The sequence below is a fragment of the Apodemus sylvaticus genome, chromosome 3 (assembly GCF_947179515.1).
Source record: "Apodemus sylvaticus chromosome 3, mApoSyl1.1, whole genome shotgun sequence".
NCBI lineage: Eukaryota > Metazoa > Chordata > Mammalia > Rodentia > Muridae > Apodemus > Apodemus sylvaticus.
This window is the reverse complement of record NC_067474.1, coordinates 102709440-102731666: the sequence shown is the minus strand read 5'-3', so window position 1 is coordinate 102731666 and position 22227 is coordinate 102709440. Positions and strand designations below refer to the sequence as shown.

The 22227-nt window shown below is 43.7% G+C and overlaps 1 protein-coding gene across 2 annotated transcripts; it reads left to right on the top strand.

The window, feature by feature from the left end:
• Positions 1 to 5: 5 nt before the first annotated feature.
• On the top strand, positions 6 to 18456 carry LOC127680940 (cyclin-dependent kinase inhibitor 2A-like). 2 transcript variants are annotated; one of them, XM_052176753.1, is made up of 3 exons: positions 6 to 316; positions 16169 to 16467; positions 18302 to 18456. In XM_052176753.1, the coding sequence occupies exons 1-3, from the start codon at positions 101 to 103 to the stop codon at positions 18339 to 18341; spliced, it is 555 nt and encodes a 184-aa protein (XP_052032713.1). In that variant the 5' UTR covers positions 6 to 100; the 3' UTR covers positions 18342 to 18456. The 2 variants fall into 2 exon arrangements, with proteins under 2 accessions (XP_052032713.1, XP_052032714.1); XM_052176754.1 differs by lacking the exon at positions 6 to 316 and adding an exon at positions 11007 to 11209.
• Positions 18457 to 22227: the final 3771 nt, after the last annotated feature.

Below are 22227 nucleotides of genomic sequence, written 5' to 3'. Positions count from 1 at the left end.
ACAGGCCCCGCGCGCGCCTCCCCCTGGGCGCCTCTGGGAAGCTTTCCCGCGCGACTGAGCACCGCGCGCATGAGACTCGGGGGCGCGCCTGGGGGCGGAGATGGGCGTGGAGCGGAGATGGGCCGGGGGCGGCGCGTGGGTCGCGAGGTGCCTCCTAGCCGAATGGGCTGGGGGCGGCGCTTCTCACCTCTGGCTTGTCACAGTTTTGCCACCGCTGAGAAGAGTACGGCAGCGCAGCGGGAGCATGGGTCGCAGGTTCTCGGTCACTGCGAGGATTTGGCGCGCGGGCCGCCTACACCGAGAGAGTGTTTTCGAGGTGCGGTTCCCGCGATCCTCGGGACCCTGGTCAGCGAGCGACGCATGGGTTCTCGTGGCCATTGAGTTGATGCTAGAGAGGATTGAGCGGAGAGGGCCGCAGCCGAATCCTAGACCAGGTAGGAAAGGCCCTCCGAAGCTGCACGCACAGGTGCTGTGGTTCCGCGTGCTTCTGCGTGTGTGCCCCACGAGGTAGAAGGAGGACGTGTCCGGGTGGGGACTTCAGGTGGGGGAGGGGAGAGGCCGATTTTCCACTTCAGCTTATTTCCTGGGAGATCGAGTGCTCTCCTCTCTCGCACACGGTGAGTCTGAGGGGTCGGCTTCACGGTCCTCCTCAACCCTGCAAAAAGCTTAAGAGTATTTCTAAACCTACTTGCTATTTTAGAAATGAGTGGCTCCTACATTTCCTCATTGGGAAATTGGAGGCGTATATGTGCACACACGCGTACACTCACACACACACACACACACACACACACACACACACACACACACGCACAAAAAAAAAAAAAAAAAAAAAAAAAAAAAAAAAAAAAAAAAAAAAAAAAACCTAGGTAAGGTGGATTGTTTTCTCGAGCTCTTTATTTGGCCCTGGGGTGGGTAGAGGGAGAATACTTGCTAAGTGACTTGTTTTCTAAGGGATTACTTATTTTTGCCCCCATCCACCAGGCCCTCAATTCTGCTTGCAGGGGTAGCAGAGGGCGAGAGGAGAGTGAACAAGACTGGCTTCCTAAAATAGGAAGACATCTTACCACCACGGTTTTAAGTACAATCAATAGCTGCTACACAATAGCAAGCACTAGATTCTCTAAGATTCCTCAACCCGTGTAGACTCGGCTGGCCATAGAGGTGAACACTTACTGGCTGGCCTAAATTCACAGAAACTTTTGTACAGTGCTTTCTCGGTGCGGTGCAGGATTAGAACTTACACCTGCGGTCCCGGAGGAGTCAGAAGTAGTCATATTTTAAGAATAACAGACCACAATTAACATAGGTTTTAAATGAGGCCTAGTGCTTGAAAAATAGAACTAGTGGTAAGTTTTGTAGTCCCGTGATCTGAAAAACTGAAAGGAAAAAAACGTATGTGCATACAATGTGCAAAAATCTTAGAGAATACGGGGTTCTGAGAAAGTGAGCCCCCACCCCCTAGAAAAGTTTTTTTTTTTGATCGAAGTATCAATTATCTTTTAAGTATGGAAATGTAAAACTATTAACACTCTGCAGGAGGGCTAGAAAAGCTGGTGCAGTAGCCTAGACCTTAAAGAAAATGAAAGGACAGAAAAGGAAAACTCTCAAATTTTGTTTGTTTTTCAAGACAGGGTTTCTCTATGTAGCCCTGGCTGTCCTGGAACTCTGTAGGCTCGGTAGGCCAGGCAGGCCTCAAACTCAAAGATTCACCTCTGCCAGTGTCCCCAGTGCTGGGATTAAAGGGATTTGAAATTTAATTTTTCCAAAAGTTAGTAGGGCATTTATAAAGGATTTTGGAACTTGTTGCTAGCTTTGATTTTAGTTCATTTGAAAACATTCACCGGCTCAGTCATCCTTCCTAATGGTGCCTTTGTGTGTGTGTGTGTGTGTGTGTGTGTGTGTGCACAACATACAACATCAAGCCTTTGTGATATGTGTGTTAGAGTACAGTTGTTAATGCTCAGCTCTATTAAAAAGCTGGTTTATTGAGCTAGTTAATATTTCTCCCTATTAATGATTTTATACAAGTAATTTGGTGCCTTTGAGAATATGTGATTAGGACGTAGAAATTTAAGCATATGTAAATTATATATTTTTAGGAATATAAAACACAACATTATGGACCCTTAGGATTACAGAAAGGGCTGGAGCTACATTCCTAACATTTTCTAAATCCTGGGTCCTATCCCCTAGAGGCAGAGTTGCTGGATATGGTGGCACTTTCTTGAAATTCCAGCACTGAGGGCACTGGGGGTGACTGGTAATAGAGACAGGGGCTGAGGCTCCAGGTAATCTTTTACTGCCTATGGAATTCAAGGCCATCCTGGGCTATCTGAAACAAAATGAAACAACGTTAAAATGTCAACTGTCTTATAGTATTAGGAGTTGTAGTGCAGAATGTGCACTATGCCGCGTACACATTATAATAAAAATGGGTTTGTTGAAAGAAGCCATTTATGGTCACAAGTAAAAATCACTTTTTAGGAATTATGTGTAAAATTATCTAGTAGTGCTTTCATTGTGTAAAAGGCTCAATTATCAACAAGTCTCTGATAATAGAACGTATGGCGTGGATAAAATGTGTGCTAAAATATATCCAATTCCCCAGCTTTCTATTTGAAACTAAGCAGGTAATAGAAATATTTGAAGTGTTCATCACCAGTGTCTTTATAACTGTGCATCTCATGTTTATATATTACACCACGGTTGGATTGACTTATGTGGCACTGATTATATTGGCTCAGGTTGTTGAGGTTCACATTTTAGATATTCCTTATACACCTTATTGATGCATATATGTAAGAGGTCAGGTTTTTAACGTTTTTGAAAGTTTCTGTTGATGCTTTCATTACAACTTTTTATCCCTACATGACTGAAAACATGTTCGAAAAAATTCTGTAAAGGATTTAGCAGTCAGTAGTAGTCTGCAAATGGCACTGGGTGCATTATCCGATACCAGTACACCTTTATGTTTAACATTACTTTTCTCTATTAAATACTTCTTTATCCATCGCTCTTAGGAGCTCTCTACAGCAGCTGTTCCTTCTCCTCCTGCTCCTCCTCCTCCTCCTCCTCTTCCTCTTCCTCCTCCTCTCATAGTTTGCCATGCCTTGCAGTTAACACAAACCAATATTTCAATATATATCTGATCCCAGTTGATGCTGTGTTCTACATTTTTTAAAAAAAAAGCCCTCTTTTTTGAGTTTTAAGACATCATTGTCACCCCAGTGTAGAAAGGGGATAGCCTACTACTGCCTGGGTCTCTAATATTTTAACAGGTCTGCCATTTCATTTCATTTCTAGTGATTAATTACTAGAATCACTGTGATGAAAATAAACTCCGCCATTATTCCTAACATTAGGATCATTCATGCTATAAAGTGTTATAAAGTGATATGAGTCATCAAAAAATATTTTCTAATAGCAAGGCTTGGACCAGTGTTTTCACGCCATAAAAGATGTCTCTGGAGCCTGGTGTGGTGGCTCAGGCCTTAAATGCCAGCGCTCAAATATGGCAGAAGGAAGTGTATCTGTGTGAGTTTGAGGCCAGCCTGGTCTACAGAGGTAGTTTCTGGACACCAAGGCTACACAAAGAAACCTTGTCTCAAAAACAAACAAACAAACAAACAAACACCTCTCTTTTTCCTTCACAGTTCGGTACCCTGGGTTTAAACTGAAACCCTTAGCTAGAATTTCCTGTTCCCTTTATGGTCTATCCCAGCCTGGAAGTTTCTGTGATGCTGTGTTTCTGAACTCTGAATTATGTAAATGATGAGTATTGTTTCATTTTTAAATATAAAATGTTTTATAGTACTAAGTATGAATTTTCTCTAACTTCAGATTTCCACATACCTGACCTCTAATTTGGCCTTTTACAAGCATTGCAAGCAAGGAAAACAATTTTTAGATAGGTTCTCATGTATTTAGCTTAGGGAGGTTTTGAAATAAGCATCTGAACACCTCCTGGGTGCTTGGATGATCATTCTGGGGACCAAACCCAGGGTTCCTCAAGTACTTTGTGAACTGAGCTGTATCCCCAGCCAATTTCATAGCACAGAACAGTACAAGAACTGTATAAATCCTTACCCTATATTCAGCTGTTCTGTGTAGATACCACCCTAAGGAAAGAAAATATCTAATAAAGACCAGTACAGAAAGAGTGAAAGTTGCCTCAGATTATAGCAATATGGTGTTAAATTGTAGTTCAACTAGAATCTGGCATGAGATGATTGTTAGGCTTGGGAATAGTTCTCCCTATGAACTCACTGTGTAGACCAGACTGACCTCCAACCATATCTGCCTACCCCTGCCTTCCAAGTGCTATGATTAAAACATGTTCGCTTGATTTTTAAGACAGTTTCCCCCATGTAGCACAGATTGACCTGAATTCTCTGTTCTCCTACCTTAGTCACTGGAAGAATGCAGAGGTGTATGTCCTCTCTGAACGACATATTTAATATATTTAATACAATGTAAAATAATTACTTAAATGTAGGTATTTTTGGATTGGGTTTTGTTTTTGTTTCTTTGAATAGAGTCTCACTATGTACCCTTGGGTGCCTGGAACTTCCTGTGTACACTGGACTGATCTTGAATGTATAGAGAGATGTGTCTCCCTTTGCCAAGTGCTAAAATTAAGGTCTGTGCCACCACGCTCCCCACTCCCCAAAGTGAGGTGATTTTAAAAGTGAGATTCAATGTAATAAACAATTTTGTGATGATTTCCTCAGATAGGGAGCAGTGGGGGATGTTTATCTATTTATCGTCTTCATCGTACTTTGGAGTTTTACAAAGAAGTCTCCGCCTGATAGCACTAGTAAGCTAAGCGCATTTCATTGTCAAAGCCCATCCCCATAAAAATTGCACATCAGGGATGAATTGAGAGTGTTTTGAGTGAGGAACCGAGTTGTGGGAGTCTTGCCTCCATAACGGTGGTTTTGGGGTTTGGGAAAGCTGGCCAGGGCTGTGACCTCAGGCTTTAACTGTAAATGTGCTGCCCATTTAAGATTTAAGGAAAGAATACTTGCTGTTCTGATGGGTCCGTCCCAGCCCTGTTGTCCTTTCTCTTTGTTCACCCTCACCCAACCCCCCCCCCCTACACTCATACTAAGTACTCATACTCATACTCTAATCTCTTAGAGGTTTGTTGGGCACCCTGAGGCCCCAAGAGCATCAGTGGGTGGTGGAGGCGCGCTCCACACAGCTCAGATATTGGTGCCTCCCTCCCTCAGCTCCTGCCACCTTCCCCCCTCCCCCCCCCCCACTCCTTCCTCTCAACCCTACCAGTTCCTAGAGATGCTGCTGATTTAGGCGTTTACCAAAGCAAGACCAGATAACCAGAATTTAGACCCTAGGTCTGCCTATCATCACGAGCTGCGCAGGCACTTCTTCCATTTCTTTTGTAGTCTCCTCTGGACGGGTTCCCTCCCCAGGGCTACATCCACAGATAAGATGTAATCAGATACCACAGTGTAGGTGTTGTCAGCCATTCAGGAAAAGGCTTTCACAGGACACAAAAGGAGTGGTATCTAGCAGAGTTAGACTCCATAGAGTCAGATGTGACAGAGAACATATCTACATCACCAGCTATGCTGTTTTTGGAGGGTTTATGGTGGGAAAGAGTAAATCATCTTTATTTAGAAGATTCCCAGCCTGGTCCTGTAGAGTCCTAGCCTCCTTGTCTGAAATGCAGCATGCCTTCTAGAGGCAAGCAGTAATTTTCCAGCAATGACTTTTCTTTCTTTTTGTAGTGCACTCATTAGAGGGAGATCTAAAAATTACTAGATGTACTTCTAGGATGCCAGGCAAATGCAGCCCAAGAGAACCTGTGAGAAAAACTTTTCTAAAAGTATCCTCAAACTCTTGTGTTATGTCAGTGTAATCTAATCAGCAAGCCCAGGTAAACTTAAGATTGTCCGTGCTACCAGTATCAACGTCATCTTAAAGAAGGGCCCAGAACAGTCACTATATTTCAGCAAAGCCATAAAGTGACGACGTGGGAAGATTAAAATATAAATCTTGCTATAAGATTTGAATCCTCAAAGCATCACAGTCATTTCTAGACAGCTTTATTTTTGAATTAGGGAATGTATATTGGCTCTGCTTATAAAAATGTAAACACTTTGCCACAGAGGGCTTTTTAATTCTTCTTCAACACATTGTGGATTTCATCCCTTGCCACCAAATCACCTTCTTGCAACTTGCTCAAGTGATTACAGAACCCAATGAAAAGCAGGTGGTTCAGGATGGAACTGTGGGTGCACTAGCTGCAGGCTCTACCACTGAAAAACACCTCCAACCCCAAAGGGGAATTGTGTTCAAGTAAAAGCTACTTCGTAGTTTAGAATTGCCTGAATAAAGTTAGCTAATCTCTTATGTAAATTGAAACTAAGAAAACTGCACAAAGTTCTCTCACTGTGTTTACTTTCTTCATGGAAGCAGGCAAGAAACCTAAAGGTGGGAGGTGGGGGGCAGGGTACAGTGCAGCGGCAACAGCAGGCTCAGTGCCTGTGGATTCCTCTGGCTCACTCTCCTGGGGCTCTAGTCCTGTGGGTCTTTGGTGGACCTCAGTATCTTCACTTTCACACCTGGGATGGATTCTGTTATCCAGAGGCCCCTGGGTATGATTTGCACGTATAGGTCAATATTGCTTATTTAAAACCTTATTTTTGCTGAACTGGTTTTAAGTGTAGGGAGGATGTTTATAGTTTAGAGTTAAGCATATTTTGAACTCCAAGTAGGAGAATAACTGAAAAACAAAAGAATCATTTCACAAAATGAAAAGGAGACCTTTTAGCATTTGCAGAAGGGAAAGAATCTCAAGAGATACCAGCTTTGTATAACCAGAGGCTGTGCTGAGAGGGGAAGACATGTTGGGATATGTTAAAGCATGCAGTACAGTGTCCGATTGACAATTCTGGATAGAAAGGCCACAGTAAAATTATCAGCTCAAAATTCTGTTATGCTACACTTTGTTTATATCAGATGAATAAGTCTCTCTCCCTATATGTATGAATAAGGGTTTTATTTTACTTTATTATCTAAACCAGACCTTGAGTAACCTAAAGTTCTGTTCTGTTTTGTTTTGTTTTTTAAGGAAGGAAAATACCAGGGTTTCACTGGTTTAAATTATTTATTTAGAATGAAAATCTTATAGTAAAATATTGCCATAATGTAATGAAGCCGAGAAACAAAATGTCAGGCCTTCCTGTGTCTGTAAAAGCACAGAAACAGGGGGGGGGGGGCAGATGAGTAGGCCTGACCTGGAGGGAGCTGCGCAGTGGTGACAAGACCCAAGCTAGGGCACCTCTCAAGCGGAATCAGTTTTTGCTTGGCCTTACCAGGTGTTCCCTGTTACATTAGGGATGGATTCAAAAAAGTTGGTGTTTTACTTTCTCTTCTGAATGTCAACTGTTTTCTTGCTTTGCTTCTTCTGTTCGGTTGCCAGACCATCTGACTCAGCCTTTGTCTGATTCTTGCATCCAGTTTAAAGACACAGTAACTATCAAACGTCCTTCAGCTGAAAATCCTCCTCCATATTAAAAGTAGTATCTTTCTACTTTAAAATAATTGTGAGTCCATGTAATATGAAATACTTTGAATTTTCCATACCAAGTTGTTACAACAGAACATATTCTATGTAATACCACATTTCTTATAAAAAAAGAAGCTCATTCAGTCATTCTTCCAAAAGAAATATTGAAGTTATATTTTCTTTCAGAAGTGATTATGAGGAGCTCAACAGAGAAATCTGATCTGCATTATCTCATTTAATTATCTTAGTGTGCTTATGGTTTTGATACTTTACTCTGACTTGTCTTGTGTTTAAAGATGAAGGCTCAGATAAATATCACAACCTGTAAACTATCACTGGTTAATAATTTCTGTATTACTGACTTCGTTTGCTTCTGGACTTAGGGGCAAGCATACGCACCATTTCATTTTCTGGTATTTTGCGGTGGAGTCACTCACATTCTGTAACCGGGGCTGGCCTGGGACTCCCAGCCATGCTCACACTAAGTGCTGGGATGAGCGGTGTGTACCACCATGCTCAGGAGGAGGTCTGCACATTTTTAACACCCCTAAGTCACTCTTACTCAGCATGAGTCTCTGTGTCCCAGTGAATATTTATTGATTCAGTGGAAACGTTCAAAACATGAGGCATCTCACAAATTTAGGCTGAAGTCTCTCAAATATAAATTGCTTGTTTCTACTTGGATTTAAAAGCAGCAGCGGAGAGGCTCTGCGCACACACAGTTTGAACAGTCTGAAGCTTGGTGTTCACACAGCCTGGGTCAAATTTGTTCCCTTTCACTTCCTAGCTGTTGTGGGTTTGGAGCAGTGGGGGGTTTCTCCTCCGCTTCCATTTTGTTTTTAGCTGTAAGCCCGAGGCAGCAGTTTAAGATATTTTTGTAATGACCGGTAAAAGTATATAGAGAATGTCAGTCTCCCTGCAAACATCCAAGTAAGATACACGTAACAGTCAATTCCCTAGCCAAATCTGACATAAGATGCCATTTGAAAATTAGTGTAAAGTCGCCTGCTTTTATATCTCCAACTGCATACATCCCCTGTATGTAAGCACATAGGGTACAATTGTATGGACTCTCTGGATAAGTATATCTATAATTTTCTGTAGTAGAAAATCAATGTAATTATTAAACCAAAAGTATTTTTATTAATCTGTCTTTGATCTCAAACAATTTCAATGACTTGGTGTGGTGATTTCTACAGAAAGCACTGGTGATTATTGGATTTCTAATCCCTGAAATTTATTCAAAACAGTTTTTAAATATTGTTTTAGAACTCTCTCTCTCTCTCTCTCTCTCTCTCTCTCTGTGTGTGTGTGTGTGTGTGTGTGTGTGTGTGGTATTAAAGTCATTTTCAAACCCCTCAAAGTGTCTAGAATGTGAAAGTTAATATTTTTGAGTCATTTATGATAAATCATAACTCCTTTGAAGAATTGGGATCCCAGACACACAGATGCACAACTTACCATTCTTCTTCCAATTAACAATCAGAGGGTAACACTTGTTTTTAAAGGAAAATCCACTCCATAAGGGACTTTATAAAGGGGGTAGACATGAACCAGTATCAGTGATAAACTCTTTGTTCCCCTATCTAGCCTAGTTTTAGCCTAGTTTTCTCAAGGCCAACCTGGGATATGAATTTTCTCTTGAAATACATCAGAGGAAAAGTGGTAGGCCACAGAGCAGAGGAGACACTGGACACAACAACCCACCCCACCCCAGAGTCACTTCCCGTAATTTAATGGCTAGTTTTTTCTCTGAAAGTTATTTTGTTAGAACACAGGAACTTTTGAGACCGCAGTGATGCCTTGGGTTGAATCCCCAAAAAGAGAACTAATCACAACTATTAGAAGGGAGTTTACTTATTGGTCCTTATAACTTCTGCAGGAATACACAGTTATAAATAATGGTAAAGAGGGAATTGACTTTAATGGCCTCCATCTCTAACATGAGAGAGCATGTATGTGTTCCAAAATGATAATTTTTATTTATTTATTTTATTTATTGAAACCCACTACATACCTGGATTTTCACAGAATATTCATTACTCCCCAAAATGACCTTTTCTAGGTAAATTTTATTTTCCTTACAGAGCTCAAGCAGTTTACATAATTTACTTAAATCTCAGGGGAGACAACAAAGCCTCAGAAAATTTGCATAGTTTATTTAAACTAAACCCAAGTTGCTTGGTAGCCGCCTAGAATCCCAGCAGGTAGAGACGGTGAAGCAGCAGGGCCAACCTGGGTATAAGGTGAGTCTCTCTCTCTCTCTCTCTCTCTCTCTCTCTCTCTCTCTCTCTCTCTCAACACACACACACACACACACACACAGGAACTCGTGACCATGAAGCTGGTACATGAGGGGTCATTTCTCTGTGGTTTTGTGTCCACAGGGCATGATTGAAGTTCTCACCACACACATGTAAAGTAAAAATAGCTGTGGCCATATAAAGAATATGGGGAGAGAAAATTATTCAAAATCTACAGAAAATAATGCCAGGCCTTTAATCCTGGCACTCAGGAGGCAGAAAGCAGGCAGAACTCTATGAATTAATGTTGAGTTCCAGGAGTGGAAGAAAGGGTCATTGCCTTTCCAGTGAGGGTTTTCTTTTAATCTTCCCTTTTGTCTAGTACTGGTAACTCTGCCCAAAGCGTCCCTGCCTCACATGATTGAAAATAAGTTTTAAATGGACAAGTTTATGCAATTGGATGTAGAGTAGTTCTTAAAGTGTATTCGCAGTACATCAACATTTAAACTCACAACAGCCCCATAAAATAGAAATACTTTATAAGCAGATCGCCCTCCAATAACTTCACTTCCTCACTTTAAAAAAAAAAAATACTTGTATACAGAATCAATCCTAGCAGTGATACCGCAACATCAGAAATGTTTCTGAAAATCCCTCGCCAAGACTCGGGTTCCATACTGGGCGTAGTACCCTCCAAAATGAGTTGTTTGAGCTAGAGTTGTTAGGATCTCACCTTGACGAGAATGTAGCTCTTTCTTCTGAATAAAAGAGGACACTTTTTTTTTCCCTAAGAGGTTAAATACCTTAAGTTTCAATTTGGGGATGAAAATACCCTCCTTCCTTTTTCTGAAACTTGGGTGTTGCACTGGGAGGAAGACTGATTTCAAGCCGATTTGGTGTGCCAGCCCGGAAGGAGCCTAGCGCCTCAAGGGGTGGCCAGGCATGGGGGGAGGGGTGTCAGCGTGGGTAGCAGGTGTGGCCTGTCCGAACCCTGAGCGCTGCTTCAACCCCCCGCCTCTCCTCTCCACTGGAACCTCTCATCTCTTCTGCAGTCCGTGCTCCATCCCCCTTCTCCGACCCCGGGGGTGGGCTGCCCTTGTTTCAGGGGTGTCTGATTCGTGCTGTATTCAGGGCAAATAGCGCCACCTATAGCGGGCTGGGGAGCCAGGTCAGGAGCAGAGCGTGGTCGCCCTCCATCCTCAGAGGAAGGAAGGAGGGCCCCACTGGTCACACGGCTGGGCGACTGGGCGGGCACTGAATCTCCGCGAGGAAGGCGAACTCGAGGAGAGCGATCTGGAGCGGCATGGAGCCCTCGGCAGACAGACTAGCTAGGGCGGCGGCCCAGGGCCGTGAGCACGAAGTGCGGGCACTGCTGGAAGCCGGGGCTTCGCCCAACGCCCCGAACTCTTTCGGTCGTACCCCGATTCAGGTAGGCAAGGAGCGTCTCATCGACAATGGGATAACCGTTGTTCAGGAATAGCTAACATTCAATTACCATTTGAAATGTATAGCTCAGATATTTTGTTTTTGTTGCTGCTGCCCTCACGGTCCCCCATTAAACTAATTTGTTACAGTGTAACCATTTTGCCGAGTTTTCAATTTCTTATTGAAAATTCTTATTTCTCCCATCTACTATCAGTTGATTATTTCTGGTTTTGCTTTTACCAGCTAACTTTCAAACTAAAAGGAGTCCTGGCCCTAGTAATGTCGGTCTGTAACCAATCGTTTCAAGCTCTAACAAAAGAAAATTCCTGTGAAACAAATGTGCATTACAGAAGTCTGTGCATAATAAGGTGAAGAAAAGTACCACCAGTTACAACTTGACTAAAAAGGCTGGACTGTGCCTTCTGAAACAGCAACATAGAATATATTTTACACACTTTAAATCACAGAATAAAAAGAAATAAACGAGTTTGGGACCCTGAGATCATTTGCAAGTCAAGCATAGAAATACTTTTGATTCTAGACAGGTTGGGTGGTTGTTCAAGATAAATATGAACCTAGTTTGTGTCTCTAGTTTACAGTTTAACATTTGGAGTGTTACCAGTGGCTGAGGGATTTGCCTTTGGAGTCCTAAAATATGTAAGAGGGGACCTTATTTATTGAATACAGAAAAGTAAAAGAAAGTCTGCTCAATAGTTTTAACAGCTATTTAGTAAGGGGGAAGAAGGAAATCGTTTTGGTTCAGAACCATAACCAACTTGGTGTTTGAGACTGAAATGCTTAGTTTATAAAAGGAAGGAAGGAAGAAAAAGAAAGAAAGAAAGAAAGAAAGAAAGAAAGAAAAGAAAGAAAGAAAGAAAGAAAGAAAGAAAGAAAGAAAGAAAGAAAGAAAGAAAGAAAGAAAGAAAAGAAAAGAAAAGAAAAGAAAGAAAGAAGAAAGCTGAGCGATGGCAATATTCACTTTTAATCCCAGTATCAGAGACAGAGTCAGACTAATCTTTTCAGTTCTAGGTCAGCAGGGATGACACAGAGAAAATCCCGCCTAGAAACACCTCTCCAAAAAAGAGAAGAGGAGAGAGAGAGAGAGAGAGAGAGAGAGAGAGAGAGAGAGAGAGAACAAAAAAATTCAAGGTAATTTCTTAAAAGGATTTAGTATTCACTTTATTTTTACCATTTCAACTTTCTATGGTATGGAAATACCATAAAAGGTGTGATCAATTTTTAAAACCAATTTTATGAGCTAGATGGAGGTCTTTAACATACATGTGACACACACACACACACACACACACACACACACACACACAGTAATGTTACTTTCTCCTTTCTGTAGGTCCCTTAGTTTTCTTGAAACCTAAGTTAGTTTTACTTTCTTCAGAAAATGATTTAGCAATATTAGTCCAACTGATTTTATTATCTTCATAGATAGATAGATAGATAGATAGATAGATAGATAGATAGATAGATAGAGTAATTCATGTTTAAAATCACATAAAATTCTGAGTGGCTATGTCCACTGCCTTCCCTCTTTCCTCTGCCTCCATTAGCACTGAATAAGAGAAGTTTAAAGTTGCAAAACAATCTGTGGCCAACAAAACCAAGTTGGATGAGGTGATGACACTCTACCCCCCCCCAAACACACACACACACACACACACACACACACACACACACAGGAATGAGAGTGGGGAGGGAGAGAGGGAAGCAAGGAGGGAGGGGGAAAGGAGGTGAATCCAAAAGCGGGACTTTCCAGGAGTTGAGAGAGCACAGGATAAGCAAACTGATTAAATCTTCCTCTTGGGAGCCAAAAGTTCCACTCTTCAAGCTTATTCTAGTAGCTAACTTCTTAGCCATCCATGTGGATCGTTTTGATTTTGAAATGTTGCAAGACTGTTGTTGCTAAAATGATTCCTGAGAAGACTCCCGAGACTAAAACTTTGAACAGGAGAGAAGGAGAGGGCAGCTGAAGCGGTGGGTAAACAGCAGCAGAGACCTGAAGAGTAGGAAGAGTGCCAGACATTGTAGCCTTAGGAGTACTACTAGTTCCTGGGGCTAGTTGCCAGGGCTTGATCCTTATTATACATACAGTAGACAAAAGTAGCAGTGTATCAATTATATTAGTGTAACATTGTCCTTAACTTCCTGTAGTCTAAGTGCAGATTCCAAACCTATGGTCAAGTTTATTCTAGTATGAGCAAAAGTTTCTTTATTCTTAGCCCTAGAAAAAATTAGAACAAAAACTGTGGGTTCTCTGTACAAAGTGGTGTTTGGGGCTTTCTTGTTTTCTCCAAAGCAAATTCTGCCTAGTTTATTACTCAGTTAACTTTACCGAGCTTTAATTTTTTTTTATTGCACTGATTTATTTATTTAGTTGAGAGGGGACTGTGTATGGAAGTCAGAGGACAACTTGTGGGACATGGTTCCCCCTTCCCACCATATGAATCTGGAAAATGGACTGTGTCGGGGTTGACAGCAGTCTTTTACCTGCAGAGCCATCTTTCATACCCTAAAGAGTCTTTAAAAGTTGCCATTGTAAGTAAAACAACTTGGGGAAAGTTTTATGTGATAGCTACTACAGTATGACTTGAGGTTAACATTCCCTGGTATTGTGAGTTTGACTTTCAGCCTCACGTCAAGTGTCCAGTTGAGCAGCAGAGCTTCCGCTCACATAGTTGGCTTCTTTATCATTCCTTATTAGTATTTTATTATCTGTGTTTAGGTGTATTGCCTGAATGTATATCTGCACCACAAGAATGTTCACCCAAGGTCAGAAGGTGTGAGATCCCGAAGAACTGGAGTCCCTTACTCATAACAAAATAGTTAATGTGTTTTTGTGGAGATTGTGGATTCCATTTCAAAATGCCTGTCTGGTAGATGGAGGGAGCTCTTAGTTCTCATACACAAAGCATGGTGTTGAGTCCAGTCCAGTCCTCTATGGGAATGGCTTTATTTATTGTTGTTGTTGTTGAGAGAGGGTTTTTCTGTGTAGCGTTGGAATCACAGTTACTTGGGAAGACCTGTAATCACAGTTACTTGGGAAGAGGATCATGCTAGGAGGATTGACAGTCCAAAGCTAGCCTTTCAAAATTTAAACTTGAGAAGCATTTTGCTTTCTCATTACTGTTCTAATAAATTATAATTTTGCCTTTTATGTAAAATAGTTTTTCTCATATAACATATCCTGATTATAGTTTCCCTCCTAGTCTTTCCCCACCTCCCCTCTTTTGAGAGGGAGGGAGGGAGGGAGGGAGGGAAGGAGAGAGAGAGAGAGAGAGAGAGAGAGAGAGAGAGAGAGAGAGAGAGAGAGAGAGAGAGGATCTTATGCGACTCTGCTCAGACTGACTTCCAACTCCTTAGCTGAAGGTGACTTTGAAATTCTAATCCCCCTGCCTCTACTCACTGGGTGCTGAGAATACTTGTATGCATTGTTGGAGTTTGAACCCAGAGTTTCTTTCATATGCTAGATCTTATAGGTGGTTTTACATGACAAATTACATGAGTAATTTGGAAAGAAGGTACGTTAATTAAGAAATGTATTCACCATATTGGCCAGTAGGCAAGTCCTTGGGAGTGCATTTTCTTGGTTTCTGATTGATGTGGGAGGATCCGGCTCAGTGCAGGCAATGCGACCCTTAGATAGTTAATTGGTTTGCCTGCATTAAAAAGCAAGCTGAGAAAGCCAGTGAGAGCATCCTTCCTTCCATTGTCTGCTTCAGTTCTTCCCTGCAGGTTCCTGTACAGCTTGAGTTCCTGACTTGCCTTCCCTCAGTGATGAACTGGGGATACCCTTTCTTCTCCAGGATACTTTTGGTCATGGTCTCTATTGCAGCAATAAAAAGCAAACTAAAACACCAGGCAAGTATTCCACCAACCAAGCCAGTTACCACACATTTAATGACTAAAACAAACACAAAATTATCATTATGTAATTATAGGAGCCGGATGTCTAAAATGAGTCCGGAGGACTTCATTCCTTTAGAAGGCTAAAAGCCAGAGTGGGCTTTCTTTTTCCTAGCTTAGTTGCTATTGTTGGCGCAGGATGCCTACATCTTCTCTCTGACCTCTGTGTCTCTCCTTATATCTTCCCCCCCCCCCCCCCAGGACAGGGTTTCTCTGTGTAGCCCTGGCTGTCCTGGAACTCACTCTGTAGACCAGGCTGGCCTCGAACTCAGAAATCCGCCTGCCTCTGCCTCCTAAGTGCTGGGATTAAAGGCGTGTGCCACCACCCTTGGCTTTGTGTGTGTGCCTGTGTATGGGGATTCAGGGAGCTTGGGTTTGCACACTTGGATAATGTACCTCGAGATCCTTAAAATAGTGCTGTCTACTATGTCTTTCCTCTCTAGTTACAGTTCAAAGGACCAATAATTTAAGATGGGGAGGGGATATTATTATTTTAGGGACAAGCTTTCTTATTTTATACTTAAAGGAATTGAAGTATAACATTCCAGGAAGACAAGGTTAACAATTGTGTGTGTGTGTGTGTGTGTGTGTGTGTGTGTGTGAGAGAGAGAGAGAGAGAGAGAGAGAGAGAGAGAGAATGAATGAGAGAGAAGGAGAGAATTCTAGTTGTCTTTTTTTTTTTTTTTTTTTTTTTTTTTTTTTGCCAAACCACTTTTTAGTAATTACTGCCCAATCCCAGTTCATCTCAAATAAGAAAAGTGCAGTCTGTCTATGCCCCTGGTGATGTTCTACAAGGGTTTGTGCACCAGGAAATCTTAAGAAATACACTGTTAACCTGTGTGTAAGAAGAATTCCACGGCGAGACTGGGAGCCTTTAAGGGGAAGAACCCCCTGACTGTGGACATAATTGGATAGTTAATTGGTTTGCCTGCGTTAAAAAGCGCACTGAGCAGGCCAGTGCGGCTTCTCACGCAGGCCTTCCTTCTTTCCTTGGGTCCTGCCTTCCCTTTGGCCGTGATTGCTCTACTTTCTTCTGACTTTTCAGGTGATGATGATGGGCAACGTCCAAGCCGCAGCTCTCCTGCTCAGCTATGGCGCAGATCCGAACTGCGAGGACCCCACCACCCTCTCCCGACCGGTGCACGACGCAGCTCGGGAGGGCTTCCTGGACACGCTGGTGGTGCTGCACCAGGCAGGCGCGAGGCTGGACGTGCGCGACGCCTGGGGCCGCCTGCCGCTCGACTTGGCCCTGGAGCGCGGGCATCTCGACGTCGTGCGGTATTTGAGGACCGCAGGGCACGTCGCCCAAGCGGACAGGCATAGCTTCAGCACAAGCACTCCTAGGTGAGCAAACTTGGTCCAAGAGCTTCTGAAACCCAGAAAAAGAACTTGAGAACATGGACACTGTCCCATAGATTCCCATTTTACCCACCCGCCGGGTACCACGAGGGCAGGTGGACCCAGAGGTCTAGCATTCGGTTCTGCACAAGCCCACCCATAGAGCAGCCGCTGAGCCTGGCTGCCACGGTTTTGCAGTTTCTCAATCCTGCCTGGTGGACTGATCCCACAGCTCCCAAACCAAGTTACTCTATACCCTGTCCTTCAGTTCTTGAGCAAATCTGTAAACCTTGACCTTTGCAGTGGAAAGTTTTCTAGGCCCTTCCAGGGCATTTTGAGGGTATCTGAGATGGAGTTCTTCCGTGAACCCCTCCAAAGAAAAGAGATTCTGTCCTTTCCATTCTTTTCAAGCTTACATTTTAGGGCTGGAGATGTGATTCAGCTATTAAGGGTGCCCTGCTCTTCCAGAGGTAAAATTCGATTCCAGCACCCACTTCAGCCCGCTTTTATCAGCCTGGAATTTCAGCTCCAGAGGATTCGATGCCTGTGACCTTTATGGGCACCGCGCAAGTGGTGTATACATAGGGCTAATAAAAAGTAAACGGCCCACTTCTTGGAGATATGATTAAACCACATATCAGTATGAGCCTCCTTTTCCTTTCAAAAACAAACAAACAAACAAACAAACAAAAAAAAAAAAACGGTCAGCAACCAGGAAGCCTTTCTTTCCTTGGATCCCATCCCCTCTACACAACCCACACATACATAAAATGTCAGGCTTAAAGTTTTTCATTGGCTAAGGAGAAAATATTGCAATTAAAATAAGATATATGAGGCAGAATACGAAAATAGCACAAATGGGCTTGATCCAGCATTGTAGGGGAGAACCAGGACAGAGAAATTGGGAGGGAGTGATTGGGGAATGGGTGGAGAAAAGAGGGCTTATGGGACATATGGGGAGGGGGGAACCGGGAAAGGGGAAAGCATTTGGAATATAAACAAAGAATATAGAAAATTAAAAAAAAAAGAAATAGCACAAATGTTTAGTGTAAAATCTGGTTTAGATGATATTAGAATAGATCCTGTTTCGACTGGAACACGTGTGCAGCAGGCTCATTTGGCCCTTGGAAGTGTTGACTGGATTAGATTCCTAGCTGCAAGCAAGAAGAGAGAGGCTGGGGTGGGTCCTAATTTGATGGGGCCCCATCCCTCCAAGAGCACATCTTCCAGGGCTCCTGTAGGAGGAAACCTGTTTTCTGTGAGTAGGTTTGCACACCGGAGCTGATGGGTTGTGGTCAGATAAAGAAGTGGTTAGAGAAAGGCTTCTAAGGAGAGAGCTGGGGCAAGGGCGGCGGGGTGCGGAAATTGCAGGAACAGCAGCGGAAGGGCCCTAGTGAGCGAAAGCCTGTCTTGTGGGAACCCCAAAGATCTTAAAAGGAACCTCCAGAATCCACTAATAGAGGAGGGAGACCGGAAAGGGTGGGCTCTCAGCCTTCCAGAGCCCCGGCCTTCTGCTCCGGGGCTGGAAGGCACCGATGGAGGAGAAAGGGAGGCCGCTTTCTCTCCACTGCCGCTGCGGAACCGGTAGGATTTGCCCCTGGCTTAGCGTCCTGGTTTCCCCACCACCACCACCACCAGCACGCACAAGCCGCTAACCCGAGGTAGCTAGCGGGTGTCAGAGACTGGAGGTGCTCAGAAGGCCACCTAGAGAGCCTAGAAAGGGGGCTCTGGGGGAGAGGACTGCTGCACACGGCCGGGAACAATGCAGAAGCGGGGCAGGGCTGGCACCTAGGACTGTTTCATAACGGCCGGCCGATTGTTTTCTCTTTTTTCTCTACAGACACCTAGGACTTCGCCGCCATTCCCAAGAGCAGAGCTAAATCCTGCCTCAGCCCGCCCTTTTCTTCTTGGCTTCACTTCTAGCGATGCGCGTCTAGCATGTGGCTTTAAAAAAATATATAATCATGCTTTTTTGCAATTACGGGAAGGGGCAGAGGGAGGGAGGGAGGGAGGGAGGGAGGGAGGGAGGGACACGGGTGGGAGAGGAATGAGATGAGAAAATGTCCGAGAGCGGCCGGGAAGGGGATAATCGCTGGATTGTTAAAAAAATAAAAATAAAAAAATAAAGATACCATATAAATAAATAATGTTTTTTAAAATGTCAACTGATTAGCTTATTAGCCTTCCTGTGTCCCCAAACTCTCACTAAATCTTCCATTTCTATATTATTTTACAAAAAGTGTTTGGAAACTTCTGAGTACCCATCTGTAACACTGGTTCTTGGTTTTTTGTGAGTTGTGCTCTGGTTCTCCATTCCATCCTCTACCCGATGCTGTGGGCGTCATAACAGCCATTTAGTGAAATTAAGTTCCAAAGGGGCTACGTGGCTCTTCTAAAGTTTCCAGCAAATTTGGGAGCTCCAAGATTCTTAACTTTAAAAGTAGTTTTTATCCGCCCATTCCGTCAACATTCATTATTAGGGCACAGTGCCAAAAACTAACGAATTCTCTTGCAAACCGCAAGATTGGAAATTTTAATAATATGACTGAGTCACAGACAATATATGAAATAGTTTTGGTGTTTTATTATTTATTTTTTATTCGATATATTCTTTATTTACATTTCAAATGATTTCCCCATTCATGGATCCCCCTCCCTGAAAGTCCCATAAGCCCTCTTCCCTCCCCCTGTTCTCCAATCAACCCCTTCCCTGCCCTGGTATTACCCTACACTGCTGCATTGAGCTTTTCAAGGACCAGGGTCCTCTCCTTCCTTCTTCTTGGTCATCATTTGATATGTCAGTTGTTTCTTGGGTATTCATTCCAAGCTTCTGGGCTAATATCCGCTTATCAGTGAGTGCATACCATGTGTGTTCTTTTGTGACTGGGTAACCTCACTCAGTATGACATTGCAGTTTTGTAAGCCTCCTACCATAGATAAGCACATCCGGATTTCAGAAACAAGAAATGCCAAACAAAAGCCAGGTCTTAAGATGGGTGAGCTGTGCTTAAATGGTGGATGGGAATTCAGGGAGCCTGGGTGTGCACCCTTGGACTTTGGTCATTACCTGACTGTGGTAGTAAAGTGGCCTGGGGCTCTTTGCTTAATTATGAAAGCAGGCATTCCACTCCCTACCCCCAACTTTTGCCCTTTCACAAACTTTTGCAAGCTTGCACCGGAGCACTGAGCAGGAATCTTGCCTGAGTTGGGTTCTCCAGCTGGGTTCTCAGGCAGGAACTGCACGTGAAATTGCCACTACCTCACTCCACACCCCAGAATGCAATGCGTCTCCAAGGCAGGGACTTGCTGCCCTATTTTTAAAATGTGCAATCTTTGAGTCAGGTTGGCATACACCTGTACTCCAGTCCACTTGAATCCCAAGGCAGAATTGTGAGTTCCAGGTCAACGTGGGCTCCACAGTTACGATCTCAGGGTGGGGATGGGAGTCGGGGGCGGAGGGGAGGGGTAGGATCACAGTGTTGTACAAAGGACATCCTCATCTAGTCCCAACACATTTCCATGACCAAATAATGATCTCCTTCCCCAACTTTAGGCGTTCCTTTCCCACTTCTGCCTCCGAGGGTGGAGGTCTTTCCGAATTTCCTTGCAATCAACCTCTAAGGTCTGAGGACCAGGCAGTGCCAGGGGGTGGGTGGGAGGACAGGGGGAGAGAAGGGGGCTTATGGGGCTTTCGGGGAGTGGGGGGCTAGAAAAGGGGAAATCATTTGAAATATACATTAAAAAAAAAGCGGAACTGGAGCTCCAGGTTCAGCACAGCTGCCACGGAGCCGCACAGCTGCCTATGGAGCTGCCCCGCAATAGGAACCTGCTTCGAGCCTCACTGGAACTCAGCAGCAGAGATGGTGCCTTGGATAAAGGCACTCGGAACCGCGGATTTCAGGAGTTTTCCTAGACATTGGCGACACTGGAGGAGGTTCCCTCACCCTTCAGGTGGCCACCAAGGGACCACGCCTGCGCCTTGCGAGCGCCCCAGTTGACAGGAGCCACTCCACCCTTTCAGATCAGAAAAAGCCGCTGAAGCTGCCAAGCTCAAGTACAAGACAAAGTTATTGTTTCCCTTTTGGAACTCTTTTCTGAATGATTTGTCTTACAATACTAGGTTTATGAACCTTGTACCTCAAATAGCAAACAGTTACTGGCTTCTGTTTTTTTTTTTATCTAATTATTTTTTATTCATTTTATATACCGCTCCCTACCCCCCTCCCAGTCATCCTCTCCCACAAGTCCCACATCCTTCCCTCCTCTTCTCCTCTGAGCCGGTAGGGACCCCCTGGGTATCCTCCAACCCTGACACTTCAAGTCTCTAGGAGGCTAGACACTTCCTCTTCCACTGAGACCAGACTAGATATAGCCCAGCCAGAACGGATTTCGGTAGCACAGGCAACAGCTTTTCGGATACCCCTCCCCCCCGCCCCCCGCCCCCCGCCCCCCGCCCCCCCCGCCCCTCCTCCACCTCCCCACCCCCGCCCCTCCTCCACCTCCCCACCCCCGCCCCTGCTCCGGCTGCTCTGAAGACCAGGCTTTACCTTGGCTACAACATAAGTGCAGGAGGCCTAGGTTCAGCTCTTGTCTATGTTCTTTGGTTGGTGGTTCGGACTCTGAGAGCCCCAAGGGTCCTGGTTAGTTGACTCTGTCTTCCTATGGAGTTCCTATCCCCTGTGGGGCCCCCGCAATTTTTTAAACAATTTCTGGAGTTCAAAAACCTTAAAGCGTTCTGTTCCCGCTTCTGCTTCCTGAGACTCTTCTCACACAGAGAACCACATCAGGGAATCCTCTTCCACTCCACTCCCAGTAAGTCAGATTTTACCAAATTAAGTTTCTTTCAATGAGTAGGAGAAAAAAATTAGTATGCTCGAGCTATACAGAAGAATCAAGCGATAAATACTTAAATCTTTATTAAACTTGCAAGGAAGAAGCTGTCTACTCAGCCCTCCATTGTGAATTGAACACTGCTTATTAATAGTGGGAGCCTACTGTTTAGTATCCCTCCTTCATTTTTTAAAGATTTATTTATTATATGTAAGTACACTGTAGCTGTCTTCAGACACTCCAGAAGAGGGAGTCAGATTGTGTTATGGATGGTTGTAAGCAACATTATGTGGTTTCTGGGATTTGAACTCAAGACCTTTGGCTGAGCAGTCAGTGCTCTTAACCACTGAGCCATCTTTCCAGCCCTCCTCCTTCATTTTAAATCAGTTAATAACATTATTTCTGTTGTGAACAACTGAGATGAGAAAACGCTTTGCACACAGCCACTTGAGTACACACAGTTTGCACTTTGCATAGTTACACTTAAGTAACTTAAGATTCTTCTACTTGCAATCCCATAAGACATCAAGGCTGATCCATACATACATACATACATACATACATGTACTCAGTTTTATGAATTGCCAAACTTTCTATCTTTACGTGAGAATAGTGAGGACAAATAGATTTGGCTTTAAAAATCAAGGAGTCAGTCTTTATAGACCCTCGTCTATAAAGAGAAGATTCATGAAGTTACATAATCAAATAAAGAGAAAGAGGCTCAAGGCAGGCTTAAGAGGAGAACAGAGTGTTTCTCTTAGTGAGGGAAAGTATTTCATGAAGGGAACTTGCAGGAAGGCCTTGGGTTCTGGGTGCCACTACAGGGCCAATGGTGGACATTTCAGGGCACTGCAGTCTGATCACAAGAGCCTAAAGCAGTAGGTAGACCAGTCATGTCCAAAGTAAAATAGAAACAGATTTCAGTTTCAATTGGGA

What these genes read in the sequence shown, in the direction of transcription:
- LOC127680940 (XM_052176753.1), top strand. Translation starts at nt 101, where the DNA reads ATGGGCGTGGAGCGGAGATGGGCCGGGGGCGGCGCGTGGGTCGCGAGG. An exon ending in ACCGAGAGAGTGTTTTCGAG is followed by an intron (nt 317 to 16,168) that starts GTGCGGTTCCCG and finishes CTGACTTTTCAG; the next exon opens with GTGATGATGATGGGCAACGT. An exon ending in TTCAGCACAAGCACTCCTAG is followed by an intron (nt 16,468 to 18,301) that starts GTGAGCAAACTT and finishes TTTTCTCTACAG; the next exon opens with ACACCTAGGACTTCGCCGCC.